This window comes from Pimephales promelas, chromosome 10 (genome assembly GCF_988280905.1).
Source record: "Pimephales promelas chromosome 10, fPimPro1.hap1.1, whole genome shotgun sequence".
In the NCBI taxonomy this organism is placed as follows: Eukaryota; Metazoa; Chordata; class Actinopteri; order Cypriniformes; family Leuciscidae; genus Pimephales; species Pimephales promelas.
Window position 1 is genome coordinate 2,152,116 of NC_142778.1, and position 24,655 is coordinate 2,176,770.

The following is a 24,655-nucleotide window of genomic DNA, read 5'->3' on the forward strand; positions in this document are numbered from 1 at the left end:
CCTCTCACCAGAGAAGAATGCCGTTCAGCATCAAAATGAAAATAACTCTGGCATGGCAGGGTCCCAATTTTAGGACTTGGACCAACAACAAATGTACTGGCTTCCAACAGGAAACCACTCAATAGATATTGCTTGTCTACTTCCTGTTTTTGTCTAATTAGAGAATTATTATAGCAAATTCTTAACAGTTCTCATTGTCTGCCTGTCAGGCCTAATACTTTCAACATGAAACCCCCTAAAACCTGATCAATGAGGTCACTAAACACACACACACTGATGCTTTTGCCTAAGTCATTCTCCATAACTCACACTAGACGCTTGCATCAGTCATGATTGGATGCAAGATGAACAATGCAAAGCACGGGTGATATCGAAAAGGATGAATTTCAGATTTTTAAAAATATTTTCCATTAATTCTATTACTTTTTTCTTGTTATGTTTAGTGTGTTTTACTTATTTTTGTACATCAAGTTAAACTAAATGAGAAATGCTGTCTTGGCAACTATTTGCCACATCTTTAGCCTGTTTTGTAAATGAAATGGAAATAGAAATGGTTCTAATTAGAACCAGAAATGGTTCCATCCCCCGCTTCAAATATGGACCATTTTTTTTGGTAAAAAGTTCTATTGGCCCACTATATAGAACCCAGAGGAACCCTTTTTTAAGAGTGTATAGAACCTTTTAGGGGTTCCAAATACGTAGCGCTGATAGAACCTTTTAATGTTTTATATAGAACCTTTTCTTCTAAGAGTGCATTTCAGTTCTCGCAGACTAAAGAGATACTGACTCCATAGCCAGCTATCATGTTCCCATCGGATAACGCGTGGGAGAATGGTCAAGTGAGCTTCCCCATCAGAGAGAGTTTAATGTCATCTAAAGCAGCGCGGTCTCTCATTAGCACAATCTTCCTGTGTTTAATCCCAGAGGGGTGTGGGGAGAGACCCTCCATTTTGATTCAGATAAAAGCAGCTATCTCTCATCTCTTTATAATTAGGATCCGCTCTTGTGTCCAGTTCTTCCTGGCTAGACAGAGGCCGTGTGTCCCACCCAATCTCCACCTGTTTTGCCCAGCCGATGTGGCACAACAGCAGCGTGTCAGAGAGGAACATTTTGGAGTTTGCTAAGAGGAGCGTCTCTATTGCAATTGTTCGGATTTAGGCGCTGGCAGAGTTTCGAACAAACTCCTAATAATAATATTTAGTATGCATAGCACATTGTTTGTCTTCATCGTCATTTATGCTACTTTTACACATGTTATTTATGTGGAAATTTGAATGTTTTACTCAGACTTTGTACCTTGTATTCAATGGAATTTAAAAATTGTATTCCATTGAAAAATTAAAAAATGAATGAATGATGATGAAATGTGACATTATTATTTCGTTAATAATGAATTCGGGTTTCTGGAGTCCGAGACGGTGCGGGCCGCATTAACTCCTGCAGAGTCACAATCACTGGAGCAGCTCCAAAATTCTTTGAAAGCAAGTTAAACAAACCTCGAGTCGGCAGGGTCGAGGGTGACTCAGACCGACTCTGGCCTTCAAAACACACACACACACAAAAACCTCAGTCCGGCCCAGGTCAAAGGTTGTTCAGACCAACTCTGGCCTTCAAAACACACACACACACACACAAACCTCAGGCTGGCCTGGTCAAGGGTGACTCAGACCGACTCTGGCCTTCACAACACACATACACACACCTCAGTCCAGCCCGGGTCAAGGGTGACTCAGGCTGACTCTGGCCTACACACACACACACACACCTCAGGCCGGTTGGCTCGAGGGGGACTCAGACCGACCCTGGCCTACACACAAACACACACACACCTCAGACCGACTCTGGCCTACACACAAACACACACACACCTCAGGCCGGCCGGGCAGAGGGGGACTCAGACCGACTCTGGCCTTCACAATGGGCACATAAACATCCCTAAGAGATGGAGCCAACCACTTACACATTACACACAGGCCGAGCAGAAGTGTAAAATGCTTCTATAAAATGCATTTATATTCATTCATCAGTTCATATGATGTCATGACTGCAGCTGCCTGTGAATCACAGTGATGTTCAGATAATCTCAGAGGAAACGCTGGACTCCACTCGAACACAGAAATAGATGGATCGCTAACAATGCCGGGTGATAACGGAGAGTCGCGGGATGATGGACGATGGCGGGTTTCACATCGATCATGTGATCCCACTGAACACGTACATCGAGCTGTTACGCGCACACGTGACCTGAACGATTGTGTCCGTCCATTCAGCCGGCTGGTTTTACAGAGATGGTTCAGAGAGGGGCCGCTGGGTCTGTGATGTATTTTTGTAAGTTATCACAGACATGTTCCAGGAAGAGAGAGAGGGCTGCAAACAGGACGAACTGGAATGTGTTTCCTGCAGGCCAACGGCGCTGGACAGGGCAGATTTCTTATACCATCTCTGACACACACACACACACACACACACACACACAATCCTCGCTCCCTAAACCTCCAGCTCTCGGTCTAACACACTATCTCTCACACACACACACACACACACACACACACGTGCATGCACACTCTAAAAAATGCTGGGTTGTTTTAACCCAATTGTGGGTCAAATATCAAACTCAAACATTGGGGTAAAAATTGGGTTCAAATTAAAAAATATATAACCCAATGGCTGGGTTTGTCCATATTTGACCCAAAGTTGGGTTGAAACAACCCAGCATTTTTAAGCTAAACTAAAACTTGCATTCCAAACAATGCTGGGTTGTTTTAACCCAGAATTGGGTAAAATATGGATAAACCCAAATGTTGGGATAAAAATGTCATTTTAAAATTTTAACCCAACTTCAACTTTGACTGTACATTTTTTTAATTACATTTTTAATCCAAATTTGGGTTTGTCCATATTTGACCCAAACTTGGGTTGAAATAACCCAGCATTTTTAAGAGCGTGGACTCCTCTCTTATTCGGCATTTCCATATCCGTACGTTTGGATGCTAAACTATTTTGTATTATGTAAACTAGGCTTTATAAACTAAATCAATTTAAAGATAAACTAAAACTTGCACTCTAAACAATGCTGGGTTGTTTTAACCCAGAATTGGGTCAAATATGGACAAATCCAAATGTTGGGTTAAAAATGGAATTTAAAATGTTAACCCAACTTCAACTTTGACTTTCAACTGTACATTTTTTTAAATTACATTTACAACCCAAATTTGGGTTTGTCCATATTTGACCCAAACTTGGGTTGAAATAACCCAGCATTTTTTAGAGTGTAAAGCTAAACTAAAACTTGCATTCCAAACAATGCTGGGTTGTTTTAACCCAGAATTGGGTAAAATATGGATAAACCCAAATGTTGGGTTAAAAATGTAATTTAAAATTTTAACCCAACTTCAACTTTGACTTTCAACTGTACATTTTTTTAATTACATTTACAGTATAACCCAAATTTGGGTTTGTCCATATTTGACCCAAACTTGGGTTGAAATAACCCAGCATTTTTTAGAGTGGCATGGACTCCTCTCTTATTCGATATTTCCATATCCGTACATTTGGATGCTAAACTATTTTGTATTATGTAAACAAGGCTTTATACACACACACACACTCTCTCTCTCTCTCTCTCTCACACACACACATTTTGTGTTTTCATGTTTTATGGGGACTTCCACAGCAATAAGGATTTTTATACTGTACGGTATAGTTCTCTCCCCTTACACTAACTCTACCCATAACAGAAAACTTTCTGCATTTTTACATTTTCAAAAAATACTTCAAAGAGTTTTTATAAGCTGATTTCCTCATGGGGACCAAAGAAATGTACTATTTACTGCCATCTTTGTGGGCACATTTTGTCCCCATGATGTAGGGTTTACCACGACACACACACACACACACTCGACAAACAGCAGTCCAACACAGTCATTTATTTGGGTCCAAAAAGTTTTTTTAAGGGCGCACGAGTTTGTCCGTCGCGATTCTTCTAATGGAACGAGGAGAATCAATGACATTCAATCTTCTTAAAAGGTATGAGGTTATTTACCAAAGCCAGTTTTATTAGAATATCATTAGACATTGTTCAAAGACTGTGCCATTGTTGTTCACGTTTCCCTGGCAGAGTCTGGGCCTGATGACTCATCTCTAGTGGACAGACACACTGATCCCGTCCTGTTGTCAGAGCTCCCCGTAATTTAATCAGGAAGCTCACAAGGACGTGCAATGTTAATTTCATATTTCAAACCACGAACCGTATCCGCACTAGTCACTTTGCTCACCTAGTATCCGGCACCAGTAATCATGTTTTGAGATGCGGGTCTGCGACCGCTTACGTTAGAGGTTCATTGCTCGCATTTAATCATCTTTATCCCCTTCTTTACTTTAAATGTTTCATTGGATCAATCAAGGTACAAGTGAAGGACTAATGCAATGAAATAAAGTGCATCATATCGATCTACATTTCTTTGGATTGTTTTCCATTTGCAAAAGCTACTTACTGATTGGACTCTATTAGCATATTTATGTGAGGCATTCACACACACCTAAAGTGATTATGAGCAGAAGCTTTGAATCTTTTTCATACCACAAACCCCCAAAATTGATGATCGGCTTGCAATGTACCCCTAAAATATAAAGACAGGTATATATTTTCATGCATACAATACATCTATAAAATAGTTCTGCTCATAGATGCCATATTTATGTCTCCATAATACTTAATCACATGGCATTTATGGCACACATTTGTCACTCATTTGGATTAATAGCTTAAAAAATAGCATTTTTCAATAAGGTTCATTAATGAAATAACTAACATGAAATAACAATGAGCAATACATTTGTTATAGTATTAATCTTTGTTGATAAAAATACAATTGTTCATTGTTCATGTTAGTTCACAGTGCATAAAGTACTAATAATAAAGTATTAGTAAATAATGCTGAAGTATTGTTCTTTCTTAGTTCATGTTAACTAATGGACCTTCTTGTAAAGTGTTGCCAAAAATATTAAGGAATCTTTGATTATAAAAAAATCTGAATACAATTCTGAACATTGTAAACGTTTATTACAAACAACAGCATGAAAAACAAGTAACCAACGAGAAGGTTCTTTGAACCCATTAAACTTTCGTCATCATCGTCACACAATCACAACACGTGGTCCAGCGCCCTCTGGTGGCTCAGCTCAACCCTCACAGCTCAAACGAGCATGAAATCACATCCTGGCATCGCAGAAGAGCTTCTTTCTGAACACCGAGAGGAGTTTCCAAACCAGACACATGGAAGTTCAGGACGTCGATATCCGAGGCGCCGAACCTCGCGCGCACGCGCACTTTCTCGTGCATGTTAAACTCGACGTGTTTGTCCGTCATCAATAAGAGAGTCCGCAGAAATCTCTCGCGCAGATCTGAGCGCAGTCGCTGCTCCTCTTCATCAACAGCTCCCGATGAAGATGAGGAGGAGAGTGTTGTGGGACAGAGAGCGATGAAGCGCGGGGAGTTCGGGTCGAAGCCTCGGCTATTCGGGTCCGGGCCGCGGGGAAGCCGGAGAACACTGACGGGAGTCTTCATACTGATCTGATTAAACAACACACACATCACGAACTTGCATGTGCTAATGGTGACTTTACTTTAAAGATATAAAGTGGCATCCGTTGCCGCAACTGCTGTTTGTTTACGTACCTTGTTCAGTATGAGCGCTGTAACTGCATATATCCGGTTTTTGTTTTCAAAATAAAAGTCATAAAGCAGGGCAAAAAGAAGTCACTAGACAAGGCGTTATGAAATCAAAACGGAAAGTTCGTATTTTTTTAATGTGGAATATTGCTGTATTTATTATAAATTATATATGCATGCAAGATTGTTTTTCACATGTTTTAAAATAATTATTTTATTGAGTAATGAGTTTGATACAAAAAAAAAAAAATGAAAACTAGGTGCACTCTTCTACCATGAAATCAAAATAGACAATTTTTTTCAACGGAATATTGAGGTATTTATTTTGAATGACTTATCTGTGCACATCATTTTTTTTAATTCGTGTTCCTCTTAATCTTGAATCAGAAAATCTTTCCCTCCCTCTAGTAGCGTCTCTTCTCTGATGATGAGGGCGGGGCAACCTGTCACTCACACGGGATCCACCAATTGCATCCCACAACCACCCAATTAAGTAAATGTGTGTGTGTGTGTGTGTGTGTGTGTGGTTTAAAAAAAAAAATATTATTATTAATATTATTTTTTTTACAGTTCTTGTTCCAGAGATACATCACAATCGGGGCTTTCGCACCGGAAGTATACTTTAATAGTATCCTGACAAAACGTTCATGGTGTCAAAATTTAAACTAAGTAGCCTATGCAAATTGTACTGTTGTGATTCATAATCAGAGATATCTTACATCTTTTTCGGCATTGTGATCATACAAGAAAACTTGGGCAAGACATTTGCCAGTTCACTGTAAAACTAAATATATAAAGACGTTGAGCTTTATTTCAAGGCTGTTTTGCTTGTTTTTCCATTTTTTTTTTTTGAGAAGCAATATGAGAATATTTTTTTCTTTGCAACTTAATTATTTTGCTTGCGAAATATTTTGTCCACAAATGTAAAACTATTAAAGTTACCCCCATTTTTTTTTTCACTTTCAAAATGATATTAAGATCTACATCAAATCTTCACCTCTTGTAACAAAAAGGCTACTGAAACAGTTTTTGTATATTTTTTTCTACGTTTTTTTTTTTTAAATAATATCTTTATTTTTATTATTATTTTGTTTTATGGGTAGAATTATTTGTAATTGATACTTAATTTTTATCTTCTTTCTATGAATTCAAATGTGATGTCAGTCCCTGTACCTCTGGCTCTTTTTCTGGCTTATGGATCTTCACTTCTGTATCTCATTATTGCAGTCAAATAACTTTTTGTGAAAATTGTTCAATATTATACTTTTGGGGAAATATAGAAAAAAATAGATTTATGGTTGCGCTCAGTCTTCCGGAAGACTGAGCAACCATCCGTTTCCTATTTTTGTTATATTTCCATATTTCAGTTTCAATGTTATTTCCTTGTTTCTTGAACATTGAGTGAATAATTTATAATAAAAGTTAATTACAGATTACAATAATTAACCATACTTTATTTATTTACAATACAATAACCAAGACAACCAGACATTTTTACATCTTAAAATGATGCAAAAACAGGCTATAAGGAACTTTTTGGTATTTATTTGTTAATGATATAACAATATTTAGTAATTGAGTCCTATGTATAGATATGAATGCATGTTGAATGCAAGCGCATATGAAAGTGGCGCGTGAAAAAGCTTCCTACAGATGACTCATTTCTAGACTGCACTTTGAATTATTGACCCTGCCCATTTCTCATAACTGGGGGAATCCCAACAAAAGACGAAGTTTGAATGGAAATCGTTTAGTTTCAGTTTTCTGTAACCCATCTCAAGCAATGCACTGACTGGACTGCCTATAGTAAATCCAAATCAAAACTACACCCTTTTCTTCCTGCACTTCCTCTTTTTGTAAATGGTCTTCCTATATTTGTTTTTGTTATCATCATGATTTTGTTAAACGGCCATAAGTTATGTTGTCATGTGCATAATGACGCATCCGACAGTGTGAACTTCCTCAAATATCTTCTGCACCAGAGCCTGACGACTTGATCTCTCTTTACATCCTAAAACAACCGTAAGTGCAAATCTACTCACTGTCGAACATTTTACCAGTTAATTATGCTTTGAATATGATAATATTCAATATATTTAATATATAACGACAATGTTAACTTGCAGTATACTTCAAAAAATCACAAACTATTCAGGCTTTAAAAAAGTTAAAGTGATCCAGGAAAAAATGTGGAACTGATATCAACATTACGCAGACGACACTGTGCATGTCATACAGTTTCTTTCTATCGTGTGAAAATTACTGTTTCAATTGCAATTGCTGTAGTGTGCATGGTGTACGGTGCAGTACTGTAGCCTACAATATTGCATGTGCTTGTTGTAGTTTATACCGAGAAAGGATGGAGAAGAATGGAGGAAACCCACGCCAGCAGCATTATGGGTAAGTCTCAGTTTTGTGTTGCAATGTCCTGTCTATCATACATAAAGGCAGAAGTTAATCATTATAAGGCAAAATAAAGAGTTTAGATTGTGATAGCGGGACCACAAGAAGATACCGACATTACGACAGCAAAAAAAGTCAAAGGAACCAAAATTTACATAAAACTATTTTGAGCTGTATAGTCGTCGCTCAGGATATTGCGGAGCAAAACAGTGGACACATGATAACACTGTGTCATTATGGGACATATTACAACACCAATACAGTGATATACACATTACTGTAACTTGACCTTTTTTTATACTATTACTTGACCTTTGCGAATGTCTTTTTTATTTTTAATATTTCTTTGGAACATGTGAGACTCTTTTCATGATTCATTGATGAATAAAATATTAAACAGCATTTATTCAAAATAGAAATCTTTTCTAACTATAAATGAATGAATGAACGAATGAATGAATACATTATTGAACAACAACAATCCAGACAAAGTGTGCAAAAGGATAAAATCACAAAACACCCCCAAAGGATTGTGGTCCTTAAATAGATATAAATCTTTATTTTTTTATTTTAACACATCCTTTCTGAATAAGTCTTAATTTCTTTCAAAAATAAAGAAAACAAAATACAAACATTTGAATGGTATATTATTGTGACATATCATATATATATATATATATATATATATATATATATATATATATATATATATATATATATATATATATATATATATATGCTGTTATTTTAAACACTTTTTATTAATCAAAAAATCCTAAAAAAAAAAAAAAAGTATCAGAGGTTATAAAAAAAATTAAGCAGGACAATTTTTTCCAACATTGTTATTAAATCTCATGATTTCTGAAGGATTGTGTGACACTGAAGATTGGAGTAATGATGCTGAAAAATCACCTTTGCATCCCAGAAATATTTTATTTTAAAGATATTCAAATAGCAAACCATTATTTTAAATTGTAATAATATTTAACAATATTAAAGTTTTTTTCTGTATTTGTGATCAAATAAATTAACATAAAATAATACATACATAATGAAAAACATTAGAAAACAAAAACAACAACAAGCATTAGATATAGTAATGATCCCAAACTTTTGACCATCGGTACTTCATACATTTTATATATTATATGCAAAAATAAATGATTTGAAAAATATTTAAAATACATAGAAACCAGGTAATGAAAATGCAGGGTTGTTTTAACGCAACTTTGGGTCAAATATGGACAAACCCAGCCATTGGGTTATTTTTTTTTAATTACATTTTCAACCCAACGTTTGGGTTTGTCCATATTTGACCCAAAGTTGGGTTAAAACAACCCAGCATTGTTTAGAGTGCATGCGTCTGTGTATTACATACACACTCTAAAAAATACTGGGTTGTTTCTTCAACCCAATTTTGGGTCAAATATGGACAAACCCAGCAATTGGGTTACATTTTTAAATGACATTTATAACCCAATGTTGGAATTCGTCCATATTTAACCCAAAATTGGGTTGAAACAACCAGTGTAGAGGTTGATGATTCACTTGTTTTCCAGGCTGGTTCCGTCAGCGTTTTGGAAAGCAAAGGAATGAGTCGAACCAAAGCAAAGTAAGCACATGTTCTCAGGAGTGCTCATCTGGACACTCCAACACCACATCCATCTCCTCTTCATCCTCTTCCTCATCTACACCTTCGACGTCAGCGAAACCGTCCGCTTCAGAAAAGCCTCTTCCCTCAGTGCTCTTCTCATGCTCACGCTCATCTCGCAGATATGACGTGTATCTGTGTCACACTGAGAAGGACTTCGATCTAGCACAGAGTTTGGCCGCTTTCCTTGAAGATCCCTGTAAAGGCCTGCGCTGCTTCCTGCAGGACCGGGACTGTCCTCTAGGCGGCGCTGTGTCCACTGAGATCCTGCAGGCCGTGCGGGACAGCCACTGCTGGGTGCTTCTGCTCACCCCACACTTTCTGAAGGACGAGTGGTGCTTATATCAGATGCACCAGGTCCTGTCCGAGGGACCCATGTCCCAGAGGATCATCCCTGCCTTTATAAACATGCCCAGATCCCAGATCCCGCTGGAACTGCGATACGTCTTTACTGTGGATCTGAATGCGAACAAAGAGTCTGGCTACTTTCAAGTGTACACGGCCGTGCTTCGATGTAAGTAGAATATTGTGTTGGTCTATACAAATGAATCGGCGACTCTGTGTTTTTTGGATTATACACTCTAAAAAATGCTGGGTTGTTTTAACCCAATTTTGGGTCAAATATGGACAAACCCGAAATGTTGGGTTAAAAATGTAATGTAAAAATTTAACCCAACGGCTGGGTTAGTCCATATTTGACCCAAAGTTGGGTTAAAACAACCCAGCATTTTTTAGAGTGTATATATATATATATATATATATATATAGGGCCTATATATATATATATATATATATATATATATATATATATATATATTTAAAAATATCTAGGCTTACAGATACGATTTCTGAACTGCATATAAAATTGCCATCCCTTTGGATTACACAGTTTTAACATAATTATATACATAATGCATGTTTGTCAGTCAAACATAAATGAAACAGGTAAGATTTCTGCGATAGTACTCTGCATTTTAAAAACAATAACCACATTTATCATTAATAAACCCAAGTTTGTTTCCAATATATTCAACTGGACATATTTTACCCACTTTCATACTTTTTAATGGAATAAATGCAACAATGAACTGTCACGTTTCTGGTGTGTTAATCACACTACACTCAAGAAAGTGCGGACACAAAAACTTCAATCAAAACATATTGGACAGATATGCCTGGACAGAAAACTGATCAAAAACACTCGAAACATTTACATTTCTTTATTGATAAATTGAAAAAAAAATTGAGCTAAATTAATTAAAAAGATTAATTTTGTTCATATATATTTAAAGCCGCTCTGTGATGTCATCATCCAGCTCAGTTCTAACGGCGTCAATGCAGGCATATCAATAATATTGTTGAATATTAAAATACATTTTAAATTAAAGTAATCTATTGTAATGCAACTCATGTGCAAATTATCGAATTATATAATAATGAAATAAAATAATAATTTTATTAACTAAAATATTTACCTGTTCTCCTAACGTGTCATGCTTTTACACTTCGAACCGTACCACAAATTAGTATTTAAAAAAAAAAAAAAATGTTGCACAGTTTGTTTTCCTTCTGACTCCTTTCTCTTCTAGTGGAGAAAGTGTTTTGTTGTGACCAAAATTTTCTCCCATCAGAGATAAAGCCTCATTTCTGTAAACCAGAATGGTAAAGTTTATATTTATATATTTTTTTTTTTTTTTTTTACACAGATTTGAAGGACATGTGTGAGAAGGAAAAGCCCAGCAATGAGTCCAACAGCTGAGAAGACACTACCAACATTCATTGCATTCACCGCAATGACACTATTCTTCACTTCCAAGAAGTGACATGCAAACAAGTATATCCTCCTTTTGTTTTCCATATCATGGGTGTTACCCAAGAAGACTTCATGTAAACATTTGTATTGCATTAAAACTATCTTGTGAAATGAGCTCTAGATGGCAATAGAAAGTCACAATGCATGAGCTCAAGCATAAAATAGTTTCCCTTGCTGTTTTTAGGTCAAAGTCAGATTAGAGAAAGTGCTTATGTAACATACCCAACCAAAAATTATTTTAAAATTATGCTCTCATTCAAACACACCCACACATGCATATGCACAGAAAGAAATGAAACCAGATATAAATGACACGACAGGCATTTATAGCCATGAAGAATCTCATACCTGTATTAAGTATAAGTGTTTACATGCAGATATGATCTTAAGTTAACCACAGAGAGCTCATGTTTGCTTGTCATCTGTGGTTGAAAAAACTGAGGCTTGAAGAAGATGCTTCACTGGCATTTCAATGCTTTCAAAATGAGTTTATGTAAACCAACAGGACACCTCAGAGAACTGCAGCTATGATTAAATGTCCTCATCGACAAATGCACTCAACACAGTTATAAAGTCTGCATTAAATTGGTTGAAAAATCCACAAACAACTGTTTGCATGCTTGTACAAAACTACTTTACTGCGGGTTCACGGATGAAATCGGAGAAGTGCAAGTATGTGCATCTCAGCAAAACCTTGCAGAGAGAATAACCACATACTTAGACAGAGCTGGTTTGTTTGGAGGATTATATACTGTACGATTATGTTGTATTTAAAATTAAGCCCACTTTCATACAATGCTCATTGTGTGTGTGTGTGTGTGTGTGTAGTGTTGTAACATGTGGTCAGTTCAGGAAAGAGCTGTGATGATGTCATCAACACTCTCACATCAGCCTTTTGAGGTCACAGAAAAAGTGATGTTACTCTATAGGCAACATTGCAAATGTTGTGACCAAAAAAAAAAAAAAAAGATCTTTAGGAATTAAAGTATTATTATTTTTTTTGCCTATAGCAATCATTTAATAGATACAGTTTTTGAAGTAGCTTTCTCTCTAGTTTCATACTAACTTCAAACCCACATGCTAAAACTGTTAACCAAGTTATGACTGTTAAAGGGCGGGGATAGTTAATAAAGATAGTTAATTAAAAGTGTTACTAACCCATTATGAGTTTTTTGTTATTCGTGGCAAATAGATTTGTGGCAAATATGACTCATTGTTTATGAGTCGGATCAAAATATTATCCGCCTCAGTTTAACTTTTTTTATTTGTTGCAGACAGTGATGCATCAATGCCAATGCTCAAACAAAAGGTGTTTCTTTCATCCCCGGTCTCTCTCTCTAATATATATACACTCACCTAAAGGATTATTAGGAACACCACACTAATACTGTGTTTGACCCCCTTTCGCCTTCAGAACTGCCTTAATTCTACGTGGCATTGATTCAAGGTCCTGAAAGCATTCTTTAGAAATGTTGGCCCATATTGATAGGATAGCATCTTGGAGTTGATGGAGATTTGTGGGATGCACATCCAGGACACGAAACTCCCGTTCCACCACATCCCAAAGATGCTCTATTGGGTTGAGATCTGGTGACTGTGGCGGCCATTTTACTACAGTCAACTCATTGACATGTTCAAGAAACCAATTTGAAATGATTCATGGTGCATTATCCTGCTGGAAGTAGCCATCAGAGGATGGGGACATGGTGGCCATAAAGGGATGGACATGGTCAGAAACAATGCTCAGGTAGGCCGTGGCATTTAAACGATGCCCAATTGGCACTAAGGGGCCTAAAGTGTGCCAAGAAAACATCCCCCACACCATTACACCACCACCACCAGCCCAACAGTGGGAACAAGGCATGATGGATCCATGATCTCATTTTGCTTACGCCAAATTCTGACTCGACCAACAGAAATCGAGACTCATCAGACCAGACAAGATATTTCCAGTCTTCAACTGTCCAGTTTTGGTGAGCTCTTGCAAATTGTCGCCTTTTTTTCCTATTAGTAGTGGAGATGAGTGGTACCCGGTGGGGTCTTCTGCTGTTGTAGCCCATCCGCCCCAAGGTTGTGTGTGTTGTGTCTTTGCTGCATACCTCGGTTGTAACGAGTGGTTATTTCAGTCAAAGTTGCTCTTCTATCAGCTTGAATCAGTCGGCCCATTCTCCTCTGACCTCTCGCATCAACATTTTCGCCCACAGGACTGCCGCGTACTGGATGTTTTTCCCTTGAAAATCCCAGTAACTGAGCAGATTGTGAAATACTCAGACACCAACAACCATTGCTTAAATCACCTTTCTTTCCCATTCTGACATTCTGACCAGGACCACACCCCTAAATGCATTGAAGACACTGGCATGTGATTGGTTAATTAGATAATTGCATTAATTTTAAGACTTTTGCAGAGATAGTTCACCTCTTTATCTTTAATAGAAATAAGGAGAAATAAAGAGAGAGATAGATATAGATGGATCAATTTGTGGACTTTGGGTCTTCTAGCAAGGCCCATGCAGGAGACGGTGATGAGAATAATATATGTTGATTAACATTTTCTGCAAGCCAGGATGAAGTGCTATTACCAGCTAAAATGAAACCACAGCCACTGAAGATGACTGATTATAGTCGTGTCCAACAAAAGCATGGAAGAAATGTCTCCGGATAATATTTGTAAAGTGGAGTTGGTTTTTCCAGCTATTGACGTAATGACTTGTGCAATACTGTTGCCAAACCACCCCAGTATCTCCTTTTTTGCTTTTTCACCTCAATTCAAATTTTAACTAAAGAAATCAATATTTTTGAAAACACTCACTTTTTGTTCAGTTTTGAAGGTTTGAAGGCTAGAGTTTCAACACGGTAAGTCCTCTCTCATCGCATTTGTTTTTTAAGGTAATGTATCTTATATTGATGATGATACAGAACAGGACTAAAAACAACTTTTCCACTGCCCTCCTCAACTCACTTATAGTCCTATAAAAACAAATTTACTGTTTTTTAATATTAATCTTAGGCTTTTAACAATGAAAACGTAACTGCTTTTGGAACTTTGTTTAGCTCATTTTGTGTGTCCAAATTATATGATATCGAATTGATTAGTTGCAACATAACGAAGGAAGACTTGAGCTATTAATATATATATATATATATATATATATATATATATATGAAGAGTTCAGATGCAAAACCCTCTAAGTGCCATTTGAAATTTTCTTCTAGAATGATAATTTTTTATCAAGCTTGTATATTTAAGTTCAGTAATTTCACTTAAATTACAATTAATAGGTAATGTTCATTGCAATTTAAGTGAAATTACTGAATTAAATATACAAGCTTGATACAAATTATCATTCTAGAAGAAAATTTCAAATGGCACTTAGAGGCTTTTGCATCTGAACTCTTCTTATATATATATATATATATATATATATATATATATATATATATATATATATATATATATATTAAATGCATAGATGTATAAAGTACTAAAAACCCGGACTTGAGTAAAACTACAAGTGCTCTATCAAAAAAGTAACTTGAGTAGAAGTTGAAGTGCTCTTTAAGCACCACACTTAAGTAGAAGTACTGAAGTATTCAACATTTGTTGTACAGTATTGCAAGTAGTTTATTTTAAAATTAACTACTTAAGTACTAAAAGTAAAAGTACAAGTATTTGTGTCATGTAATTATTAAAGAAAGCAGTCAAAAGTTTGAACTAGCAATCAAATACGGCGCTTTGGCGGGATACAAATTTGCTTTGGCGGCCGCCAAAAAAACATTGCAGGACAACTCCTGCATTAGTTGTCAATGTGTGTGTCCATCAATACCATTACCCTATAAAACTGGCGTGCGATTTATGCAGCATGAAAGCCAACTTGCAACGAATGATTCGTAAAATTTTTATAATTGTACTGTACTGTATAATTGTACTGTACTGTAATTGTAATTTTTATAATTGTACTAGTAACTCAGAACATTAAAAAAAGTATCGAAGTAAATATTAAATTAATCGAAAGATCGTAAAAGTAGAAGTATGAGAAAAAAACGATACTCTAGTAGAGTACTTAAGTACAGTAAGTAGTTCTACTTCGTTACTACATCTCTGATAAAATGTGTAAGAATATGTGGTGGAACAATTCTAATTTCTCTAAAACACTCTAAAAAGGGGGAAGTTATTCTCTAAATATGGCTATTTAGAGAATAACTTCCCCCTTTTTTTAGAGCGTTTACACTTTGCAGTAGATGTTAGTTGTGGTTTTGCAGGGCTGCCAATTCTCCCGCTCTCACAGCACACCATCGATTTCTCTAAAGTGTCATGCCAGTCAGTAAAATACCTGAAAGGGTCTATAGATCCACCAGTTGAGCCACTCGCGATCGACTAGTTTTACCGCAAATTAGTTAAAATATCCTCTAATCTAGAGAGCGATCGTGCATGCGAGACAGATGTTGAGCTCCTTACGGCGCGGACGCAAAGTCAGGACTGGAGTCAAAGCACGTTCCTCTCTGCACTCTAAGCGTTATGTTATCACTCCGCTGTAGTCCATTACGGGTTTTCCATTCTCACTCACAGGAAAAACTGCTCCGTGTTCAATCGATTTTAAAAGATAATCTTGTTTTATTTTATATATGCCTATACATATATATACATACACACACACACACACACATATATATATATATATATATATATATATATATATATATATATATAAAACTGCTCCGTGTTCAATCTATTTTAAAAGATAATCTTATGTTATATTTTTTTTTATAGGCTATCACAAACGTCTGAATTTGTAATACTATATGTAATGGCTTGGAAAGTATTCTACACGTTTAATTCATTTTCCAGCTGCCTTTGCTTGTGCGCACCCAGGTAAAAAGAACAATTTTACAAATTCTACAAACACTTTCAGAAGTTTCTCACACAGCCACCCAGCAGTCGTTCGCGAATGCGCATGCGCCGGAGGACAGTCTTCAGCGGGTACTGGGGAAGGGTACACACTGTGCAGTACAGTGATGAATGGTGGTGACCCCACTGAAGGAGCCTCTCGAAAACAGCGACCGCAAGATTTTAATGTTGTTTATCAGCGATTGTTTTCATTCTGGGGTTTTCAACGTGACTCTGAAATCAGTGAAGTCATCTAACGGCGCTTCCCATTTGAAGAGCAAAGACGCCCGTGCGCGCGCACCGCATATCTCAACTTTCCCCGTATGATGTGAGATGTGACAGTACAGCGAGCTCGACCTGGGGGGAGAGGGGGGACTCTCCGGACAATCCACTTTCACTTTTCGGACTATCATTGTGCTTTTATCTATATCTAGATACGTGCATGCTGGTAAGTTGATTTACGTCTCATCTAGTAAGTTTAGCTCTTTGAGCCATGTCTCAAAATCTCCTGCGCTGCCTTTATACTCCATGTTGATGAGACCCGAACATGCTGTCTGTGTGGGCAGTTCACTAAGTTTTGAGACATAGTCTACATCTGTGGCCTCGAGTTGAAACTGGAAAATAACACTTAAGTGATTTGTGAGCAGTTCTTAACTTTGTTTTCGACATAACAACATCAGACTGTTACTTTGTTTCCAGTCTAACATAGAACGACATCATAGAACGTACTTCGAATATTACATAGTTTCCAATGTTACAGAGTAACATCATCAACGATCTCGTATATATCTTTTTTTGTTTCATGTAGAACTAAGATTTATCTGGTAAGAACATATTAGAGGCGTCGTTGCCAGTTTATGATGCAATATCAGTCCGTTAAGTTAGTTGGTGATGAAGTTGTGTCTACGCTTGATTCATTACCATAATCTTCATTTTAAAATGAATCATAGCTACATTATTTATTCACCTTAGTAATGAACCTGTATTTAGTAGCTCTTGGTCATCTGGAAGATATTACAAAATATTACTGATAACGAACTACGACATGCAATTTAGCGTGTGTTAATTGTGCGTTACTCATTTCTTTCTTGTGTTATTCATAAACGACGGAACAGTAAGATGGTCTTAACTGGTCTTGTTGGTCTCTTTATCTGGCCTATCAAAAAAGTCAACAAACCCCTTTAAAACCAGCCAACGGACCAGTAAAAATCATACTTTTAGATGTTTTTCTGGTCTTTGCTGGGTTATGTTGGTCTACTCTCCCAGCTGGCCAAAAAACTGTTCATCTGGTCTAACTGCTATATCTGGTATTCAGAACATCTCTAAAACCAGGAGACGACCAGCTTCAGTTTTTAGCAGTGTACTCTTTGCAAAACTCATTATTTAATGTGTACAGTACGCTGTTAATGCAAACTGTGAATCAGCTGAAATTAAGCCCATGCAGTTTATGGCATTTTTTCAAGCCAAATGTAAAAGATGGTGATTTGCAAATATGCTTGTTTGACAGAAATGCAAAAAAACGGATAAGGTTATCTAGTCATAATATAGTTGATTTTATTCAGTGTGATGTTATTACCTGCAGTCCTTGAAATCATCGCAGAGTCATATCGGGAATTTGTGTGACCTCCGGTGTCATCCACACTTTGTTTAGCAGTACAAAAGCAGCCTTTTATGCTGCTTAAAGGGATAGTTCACCCCAAAATGATAATTAGCACATGATTTACTGACCCTGAAGCCATCATATGACATTCTTCTTTCAGACGAATACAATCAGAGTTGAATTTAAAAATGGCTCAGTGTGAGCGTCAGTTCTTTTTCATCTCGTTTTAACAAAACCGTGATAATATTGATAATCACAATAATGTTGGTCACTATAATCGTGAATCCGATTATATAATCCTGGATGAGCCGGGACATTTTTTTTAATATATATATATATATATATATATATATATATATATATATATATATCTCCGATTGTATTCGTCTGAAAGAAGAATGTCATATGATCTCTTCAGGGTGAGTAAATCTTTAATTTTTGGATGAACTATCCCTTTAATATTGCAAACTGGTATTTCTTTAGAAATAGAATTACAGTATTGTATTCATCATCTCATTGGTGTTGCACAAATAGTTTGTAGCACTTATTACAGCGAATTATTTAGAAGTCTCGCACATTCACACGAAATAGTCTTGTTGCAAAATAAGATGGATAGCAGACAAATGTTAGTGTCAAAACTTTTTAGAGTTTGTTACTCATCAAAACATTTGTTTAAATACGATTTTTTTTTTACTTGAGAAGTTGCACACAATGTGTGGCTTCTTCCCTCTTGCCTGATTTCATCAGTCTTCTGGCTAAGATTTACAGAACATGTAAATGTTACGTAATGATCTTAAAGGCATTTCAATGTATTGCACAGTAATGTATTTGCAATGAGGATTTGAGACGTTTGACGTTGATCCTCCTTTGAACACTTTTAAATCCTTGTTATTGCTCAATGACGTCTGACTCTGTTAAGTGTTGTAATGTTTGCAAACCGGATCAAAAGTGCAGATTTTTATGTTTCATGGATAAAAATGTTTACAAGAGAACATAGTTTCAGGTCTACGCCTTACTTTAAAACTTAATAACCTGCACCATTGTGATCATCATCACACACTCCTAGTACACACGCATGGAGGGATTTGAAATAGTTATCAAATGGTCATGCATACATTGACCACATCAATGTTTTGCTCATGAAGAATCACAAGTTCTTCAAATGTCAAAAGTCTAGTCCTTATCCTTAAATAGTTCATTCATTGCGCCATTTTCTCAGGATCCTGCTGATAAAGGGCCGAGCTGTGCATGGTTGAAGAGATAATCATGTGGCAGTTTAGGGTGTTTTCAGAACACAAGACGTGAGTTTGTGACAGTTCAACTTGCCCTTCTTCCCATTTCTCAAATACTTTAGTCAGCTTTCTACGTACTAAGCAGCACTGTAAAAAAAAATATTGTTGGTTTAACTTAAAAAATTAAGTAACCTGGTTGCCTTAAAATTTTGGAAAAAGTGAGTTAATACAATGAAGGAGATTGATTTAATCATCAGAAACTCAAAATAATAAGTTATCTGAACTAAATAAATTATTTAAGTTGATTTGACAAAAGAAAAAATGTTGTGAAAACAAATCTTGGAAATATATATATATATATATATATATATATATATATATTTTATTTTTTTTACAGATCTTAAAGATATAGCATGTAAGTGACTCGCATAGCTTCCGTCAACTCTTTCCGTCAACTCTTACCCACATTCTGTTTGTGTAATGTTTGTTCATATCTTTTTAGGGCCCCTAATATGTTTTTTTCGTATATTCCCTTTCATGCACAGTGTAATATAGCTGTTTGTGAATGCAGACGTTATAAATTCAAAAGTGCACAATGAATAAAGTTATTGCATCCCAAACGACAGAGGATTTTAGAGAGACTGATTCACTCAGAGATTTGAGAATCATTGAAAAATTAGGTATTGTGCAATTAAACCTTTGATGCGTGTAAACCTGTTGTAAGAGACTCCAAAACAACATTAGGAGCCTTTAAAATAGCATAATAGGGGCTCCTCAAGAGACCCTTGCCTTTTTTTTTTAAATTTTTATCAAGCTTATTATTACCAAAGTCCTTTTAGGCAAGTCCCGCCATCTTGGCAACGCCTGGCAACACCAGGCAACTATCTAAATGAATGGGCAGAGAGTCAGAACTGCACTTTCACAGGTCACCGGGACATAAAAACTGCTTGCCTAGAAACTAGAGCCCGACCGATAAAGGATTTTGAAGGCCGATACCGATACAAATATTTTTTGGTTTTAAAATCCGATATGCCGATATATCGGCCGATATTTTTTTTTTCGAAACGCGCAACAAAACATTAACAGATTTCCTTAACATAAGTTATTTGTAGTTATTTATGAGTTTTAACTAAAAAATTATGATCATGCGTTTTAAAAAGAAACTTTTGTTCTTTTAATTGTTATTCAAGCAAAGTATGTCTCGTGACCAACTCAACGAGTGTTGCCAACAGGAATGGTGTAGAGTGCCCTCTGGTGGAAAAACTATATGATATGGTTCAAGCGTGTTTCGTCCGTTTTTATTTTATTTTTGAAATATTCATTTATCGGTCATTATAACTGCCGATACCGATAGTTTGGAAAATGCCTAATATCGGCATGCCGATATATCGGTCTGGCTCTACTAGAAACAGCAGTAAAATATGATAAAAATCGCTGAATAAGTTTGATGACTTTGCCCTAAAATAAAGTTTAAAAGCTCTTTTCGCTTACGGGTTATCCATTTACTACGCATACGCAAGGGTTCTCGTCTCCGCTGTCGCAGACATCAACTGTGCGCGTGCGTCAGTGACACGATACGATAGGCTTACATGTTTCCCAGCTTGACTGTTAAAAGCAGACGATTGGCTTTCCAGCCATAGGGGCGGGGCATGTGCATACAACCGCCATCTTTGGCGTTACGGGTTTTCCCTATTTAGTTGTGTTAAGGATTGAAGAAGTGGAATGTCTCTATTTATACTACAGGGCTGTTGAATGCTTGATTCTGATTGGTTGAGAACGTTCTAAGGTGTGCAGTTATTTTCAGAGAAACGCGCGGCTAAAGTAGTTCCGGCAGGTTTGACCGCATCACAGTTCCATATCACTGCGCCTGGTTAACTGTAATAACGGAAAATAGTATACAATTCATAATAGAGCCCGACCGATTTTGAAGGCCGATACCGATACAAATATTTTTGGGTTTTAAAATCCGATATTCCGATATATCGGCCGATATTTTATTTATTTATTTAATTATCTGGACATGATAGTCACAAATGTTTTCATGCTTATTTGAGTTAAGAGAACTGATGGGGATGTTCTTTTAATTGTTATTCAAGCAATGTATGTATAATGACCAACTCAACGAGTGTTGCCAACCGGAACGGTGTAGAGTGCCCTCTGGTGGACAAACTATACAACTCCAACACTCATGACATGGTTCAAGCGTGTTTCGTCCGTTTTTATTTTATTTTTGAAATATTCATTTATCGGCCATTATAACTGCCGATACCGATAGTTTGAAAAAATGCCTAATATCGGCCGATAATATCGGTCTGCCGATATATCGGTCTGGCTCTAATTCATAACAAGAAAAACATGCAGCCCCATGCGCTTGATCTGCAATTTACAATGTCTAACTTCACAATCAATGGACACATACAGTTTAATTTGAATAAATAAACTAGTCCTGTCTATAATTGGCTAAATATGAATAAATTGATAGTCCTGTTGCACGGATTTTCATAATTATTCCAGATAATATAACATTATTGATAGGCCTACTTGTTAAAAGGGCGTTGTGTGTTTCATTTATTGGGTTATCTACTGTCAAATATAGAAAACACGAATGATCAAATTTAAATAAAACAAATTTAATTAATTAATAAATAATAATATTGACGCATATGCTTTCTCTCTCATTATTTCAACATCTCTCTCTCTCTCTCTAATAACTGCATAAAGCCGGGACACACTTAGGCCTACTAAGGCCAGTTATGAATGTAATTCGATAATTATGATTGATCACTGATCATGCCTAAGTGTGTGTTCACAGTCGGTGTTTAATAAGAGTCGATGGAAACAGTCGGTCTTCGAATATCTCAGCGAGTCGTAAGTGTGTCCCATCATTAGTCTGCTATCAGTGGCTTAAACCTCCGTTACTAACTCTAAAATGATGGTAAGAAATTAGTCCTACATACAAGAGCGTTTTAACTTGACAAACGTCTTGATATGCATCATCTGATTCTGAACAATGTTTTGGGGTGTGGTAACTGTGGAATCAATGACTTTAGACCGTTGAATTATTAGAAAAATAATGCACAACCGAGGTGTAACGGCTCTGGTATTACTCTTCGAAGTGCAGAACTACACTGCATTGCAAGACTTTCATGCCTCGACTCTCACATGAAAATTTCATAAGCTAAGCACTTTTTACCATTAAGTGTTAGTGCCATGAATACACACACACACACACGCACGCAAAACCATGATATCAATATTATACAGCTAGATGAAGTTCACAATACTGCTGCAGTGCTCTTACCTGGTGTCAGACAAAATATGGTTTGGCCTTGCCAGCCCACGTCTTTACCACTAACCCACCACCACCACCCCTTTTTCCGTTCGCTCTCCGTTTTGCCACACAGGCCACCATTGTTTGAGAGGTTGTGGTGGATGGTGGGCTCTCGGCCCTGAGGCATGTGGAGCTCATTAGAAGCACCTTGAATGCACCTCTGTGTTTTTTACATTGGAAGTGTGCAGAACAGAATGGACGGCTTGAGCGATCCAGAGAGGTGATAGGGTTAGGTGTAATCACATGATTTGGGGATGGGATTGATGCTAAAACTTCAGTTTCGTTAAGTTGGGTGCGTTTCAGTGGTTATAATTTTAAACATCTTAAAATGTCCGCTGACATTTCAAATGAGATTGAAGAAACATTAACTAAGATGCAAATCCTAAGAACTTGTTATTTAGGGATGTTGGTGGAAATCAAGTTTTTAATGTTGTTTATATGTGCCGAAAGACAAACCATGTGCAAATTCATAAGTCAACACCAGAACTGAAATGGCGAATGGTTTGCATAACATTAGCAACACATTATTAGCTGTATAATAACATAGTCAAGCCATGACTAATCATATCTTTACTGTAATGTGCCTGGCGTTGTACACTATCAAAACAAAAGCTACAAAAGCTGTCACTGGGGCTGTACCTTCTCAAAAGGTACACTTTTGTACCCAAAGGCTGCATATTGGTACCTTAGTGGTACATATTAGCACCTAAAATGTACATATTAGGACCTAAAATGGACATATTAGCTCCTGAAATGTACATATTAGCACCTAAAATGTACATATTAGGACCTAAAATGGACATATTAGGACCTAAAATGGACATATTAGCTCCTAAAATGGACATATTAGCTCCTAAAATGGACATATTAGCTCCTGAAATGTACATATTAGTACCTAAATGTACATACAGTATTAGCACCTAAAATGTACATATTAGGACCTAAAATGGATATATTAGCTCCTGAAATGGACCTATTAGTACCTAAATGTACATATTAGCACCTAAAATGTACATATTAGTACCTAAATGTACATATTATTAGCACCTAAAATGGATATATTAGCTCCTGAAATGGACCTATTAGTACCTAAATGTACATATTAGCACCTAAAATGTAGATATTAGCACCTAAAATGTACATATTAGTACCTAAATGTACATATTAGGACCTAAAATGTACATATTAGCACCTGAAATGGACAAAAGTGACAGCTTTTGTACCTTTTTTTTGCTGAGAGTGTAGAGACGAATATATAAAATGCATTATCATTCTGATATATCGATTTGCAGACGACCCTGTGTAATTAGCTCGCCCTTTTCTTCTTCTGGTTCAAACATACAGTATATGGCTGAATTAAACCAATATTTCCACTTGCCATTGTGAAGCGTTTACTAGCGTTACTCAATCGGGGACTAGGACCTTGAGGCGGGGACTCATTTGCATATTCATGGCTATGTTTGCTTGTTAATCGATTCTTACTTAGAATCGCATGTTTCAGAGAAAGTCTTTAATGCTGAGCATGCTGGGACACAAGGACTTTCCTCTGACTGCTAAATGTTGTCTGTGTGTGGACACAGAGCCAAGGTTAAATAGGGTAAACAGCAGAGCCGTGAGCTCAGGCCTATCAAGATTAGTGGATTCTGTTTTCATGTTCATCTCTCATGTTGGGAAAGTATATATATCAAGGGTTCAGATGCAAAAGCCTCCAAATGCCATTTGAAATTTTCTTCTTTAATGATGATTTTTTGTCAAACTTGTATATTTAAGTTCAGTGATTTCACTTAAATGGCAATGATATTAATTGTTATTTAAGTGAAATTACTGAACTACAAAAATCATCATTAAAGAAGAAAATTTCAAATGGCATTTAGAGGCTTTTGCATCTGAACTCTTCATATATTTACTTAAGTATTGAAAATAGCCATTTAATTCTGATTTCTGCTTATTTAGATGTTCTTTAGAGGAGTTGCATCTGAGTCCCCCCAATAATTGTATCCTTTAAAACTCATCTTTGAACACCAAAATTACATATTTGCATCATGCAGACATTACAGAGAAGCATA

At 36.5% G+C, this 24,655-nt stretch overlaps 4 protein-coding genes across 7 annotated transcripts in view; 2 read left to right on the forward strand and 2 right to left on the reverse strand.

Annotated features, from left to right (window-relative positions):
• The window catches only part of bmp16 (bone morphogenetic protein 16), a 115,619-nt gene that overhangs the window by 23,977 nt on the left and 66,987 nt on the right, over positions 1 to 24,655 (reverse strand). The gene's annotated exons all lie outside the window — the stretch shown is intronic.
• gemin7 (gem (nuclear organelle) associated protein 7) lies at positions 5,041 to 5,788 on the reverse strand. Its single transcript, XM_039647635.2, has 2 exons — positions 5,678 to 5,788; positions 5,041 to 5,572 (listed from the first exon to the last, which is right to left on the reverse strand). Exon 2 carries the CDS (start codon positions 5,564 to 5,566, stop codon positions 5,189 to 5,191), a length of 378 nt encoding a protein of 125 aa, XP_039503569.1. The 5' UTR covers positions 5,567 to 5,572; positions 5,678 to 5,788; the 3' UTR covers positions 5,041 to 5,188.
• Positions 7,303 to 12,692, forward strand: tirap (toll-interleukin 1 receptor (TIR) domain containing adaptor protein). Its single transcript, XM_039647634.2, has 4 exons — positions 7,303 to 7,693; positions 8,015 to 8,071; positions 9,634 to 10,239; positions 11,432 to 12,692. Exons 2-4 carry the CDS (start codon positions 8,041 to 8,043, stop codon positions 11,482 to 11,484), a joined length of 690 nt encoding a protein of 229 aa, XP_039503568.2. The 5' UTR covers positions 7,303 to 7,693; positions 8,015 to 8,040; the 3' UTR covers positions 11,485 to 12,692.
• Positions 14,296 to 24,655, forward strand: part of st3gal4 (ST3 beta-galactoside alpha-2,3-sialyltransferase 4) — a 57,956-nt gene continuing 47,596 nt past the window's right edge. For 2 of the 4 annotated variants that reach the window (XM_039647631.2, XM_089135266.1), the window contains exon 1: positions 14,296 to 14,394. The gene's annotated coding sequence lies outside the window, so the exon portion shown is untranslated. Of the gene's footprint in view, positions 14,395 to 16,512; positions 16,875 to 24,655 lie in introns of those variants that run through there. The other 2 variants (XM_039647630.2, XM_039647632.2) reach the window with 2 other exon arrangements.

Excerpts from the sequence above, each read along its gene's own strand:
- gemin7 (XM_039647635.2), bottom strand. The coding sequence starts at position 5,566 with ATGAAGACTCCCGTCAGTGTTCTCCGGCTTCCCCGCGGCCCGGACCCG.
- tirap (XM_039647634.2), top strand. The coding sequence starts at position 8,041 with ATGGAGGAAACCCACGCCAGCAGCATTATGG. Across the intron at positions 8,072-9,633 it reads CCACGCCAGCAGCATTATGG|GCTGGTTCCGTCAGCGTTTT; the intron begins GTAAGTCTCAGT and ends CTTGTTTTCCAG. Across the intron at positions 10,240-11,431 it reads GTACACGGCCGTGCTTCGAT|ATTTGAAGGACATGTGTGAG; the intron begins GTAAGTAGAATA and ends TTTTTTACACAG.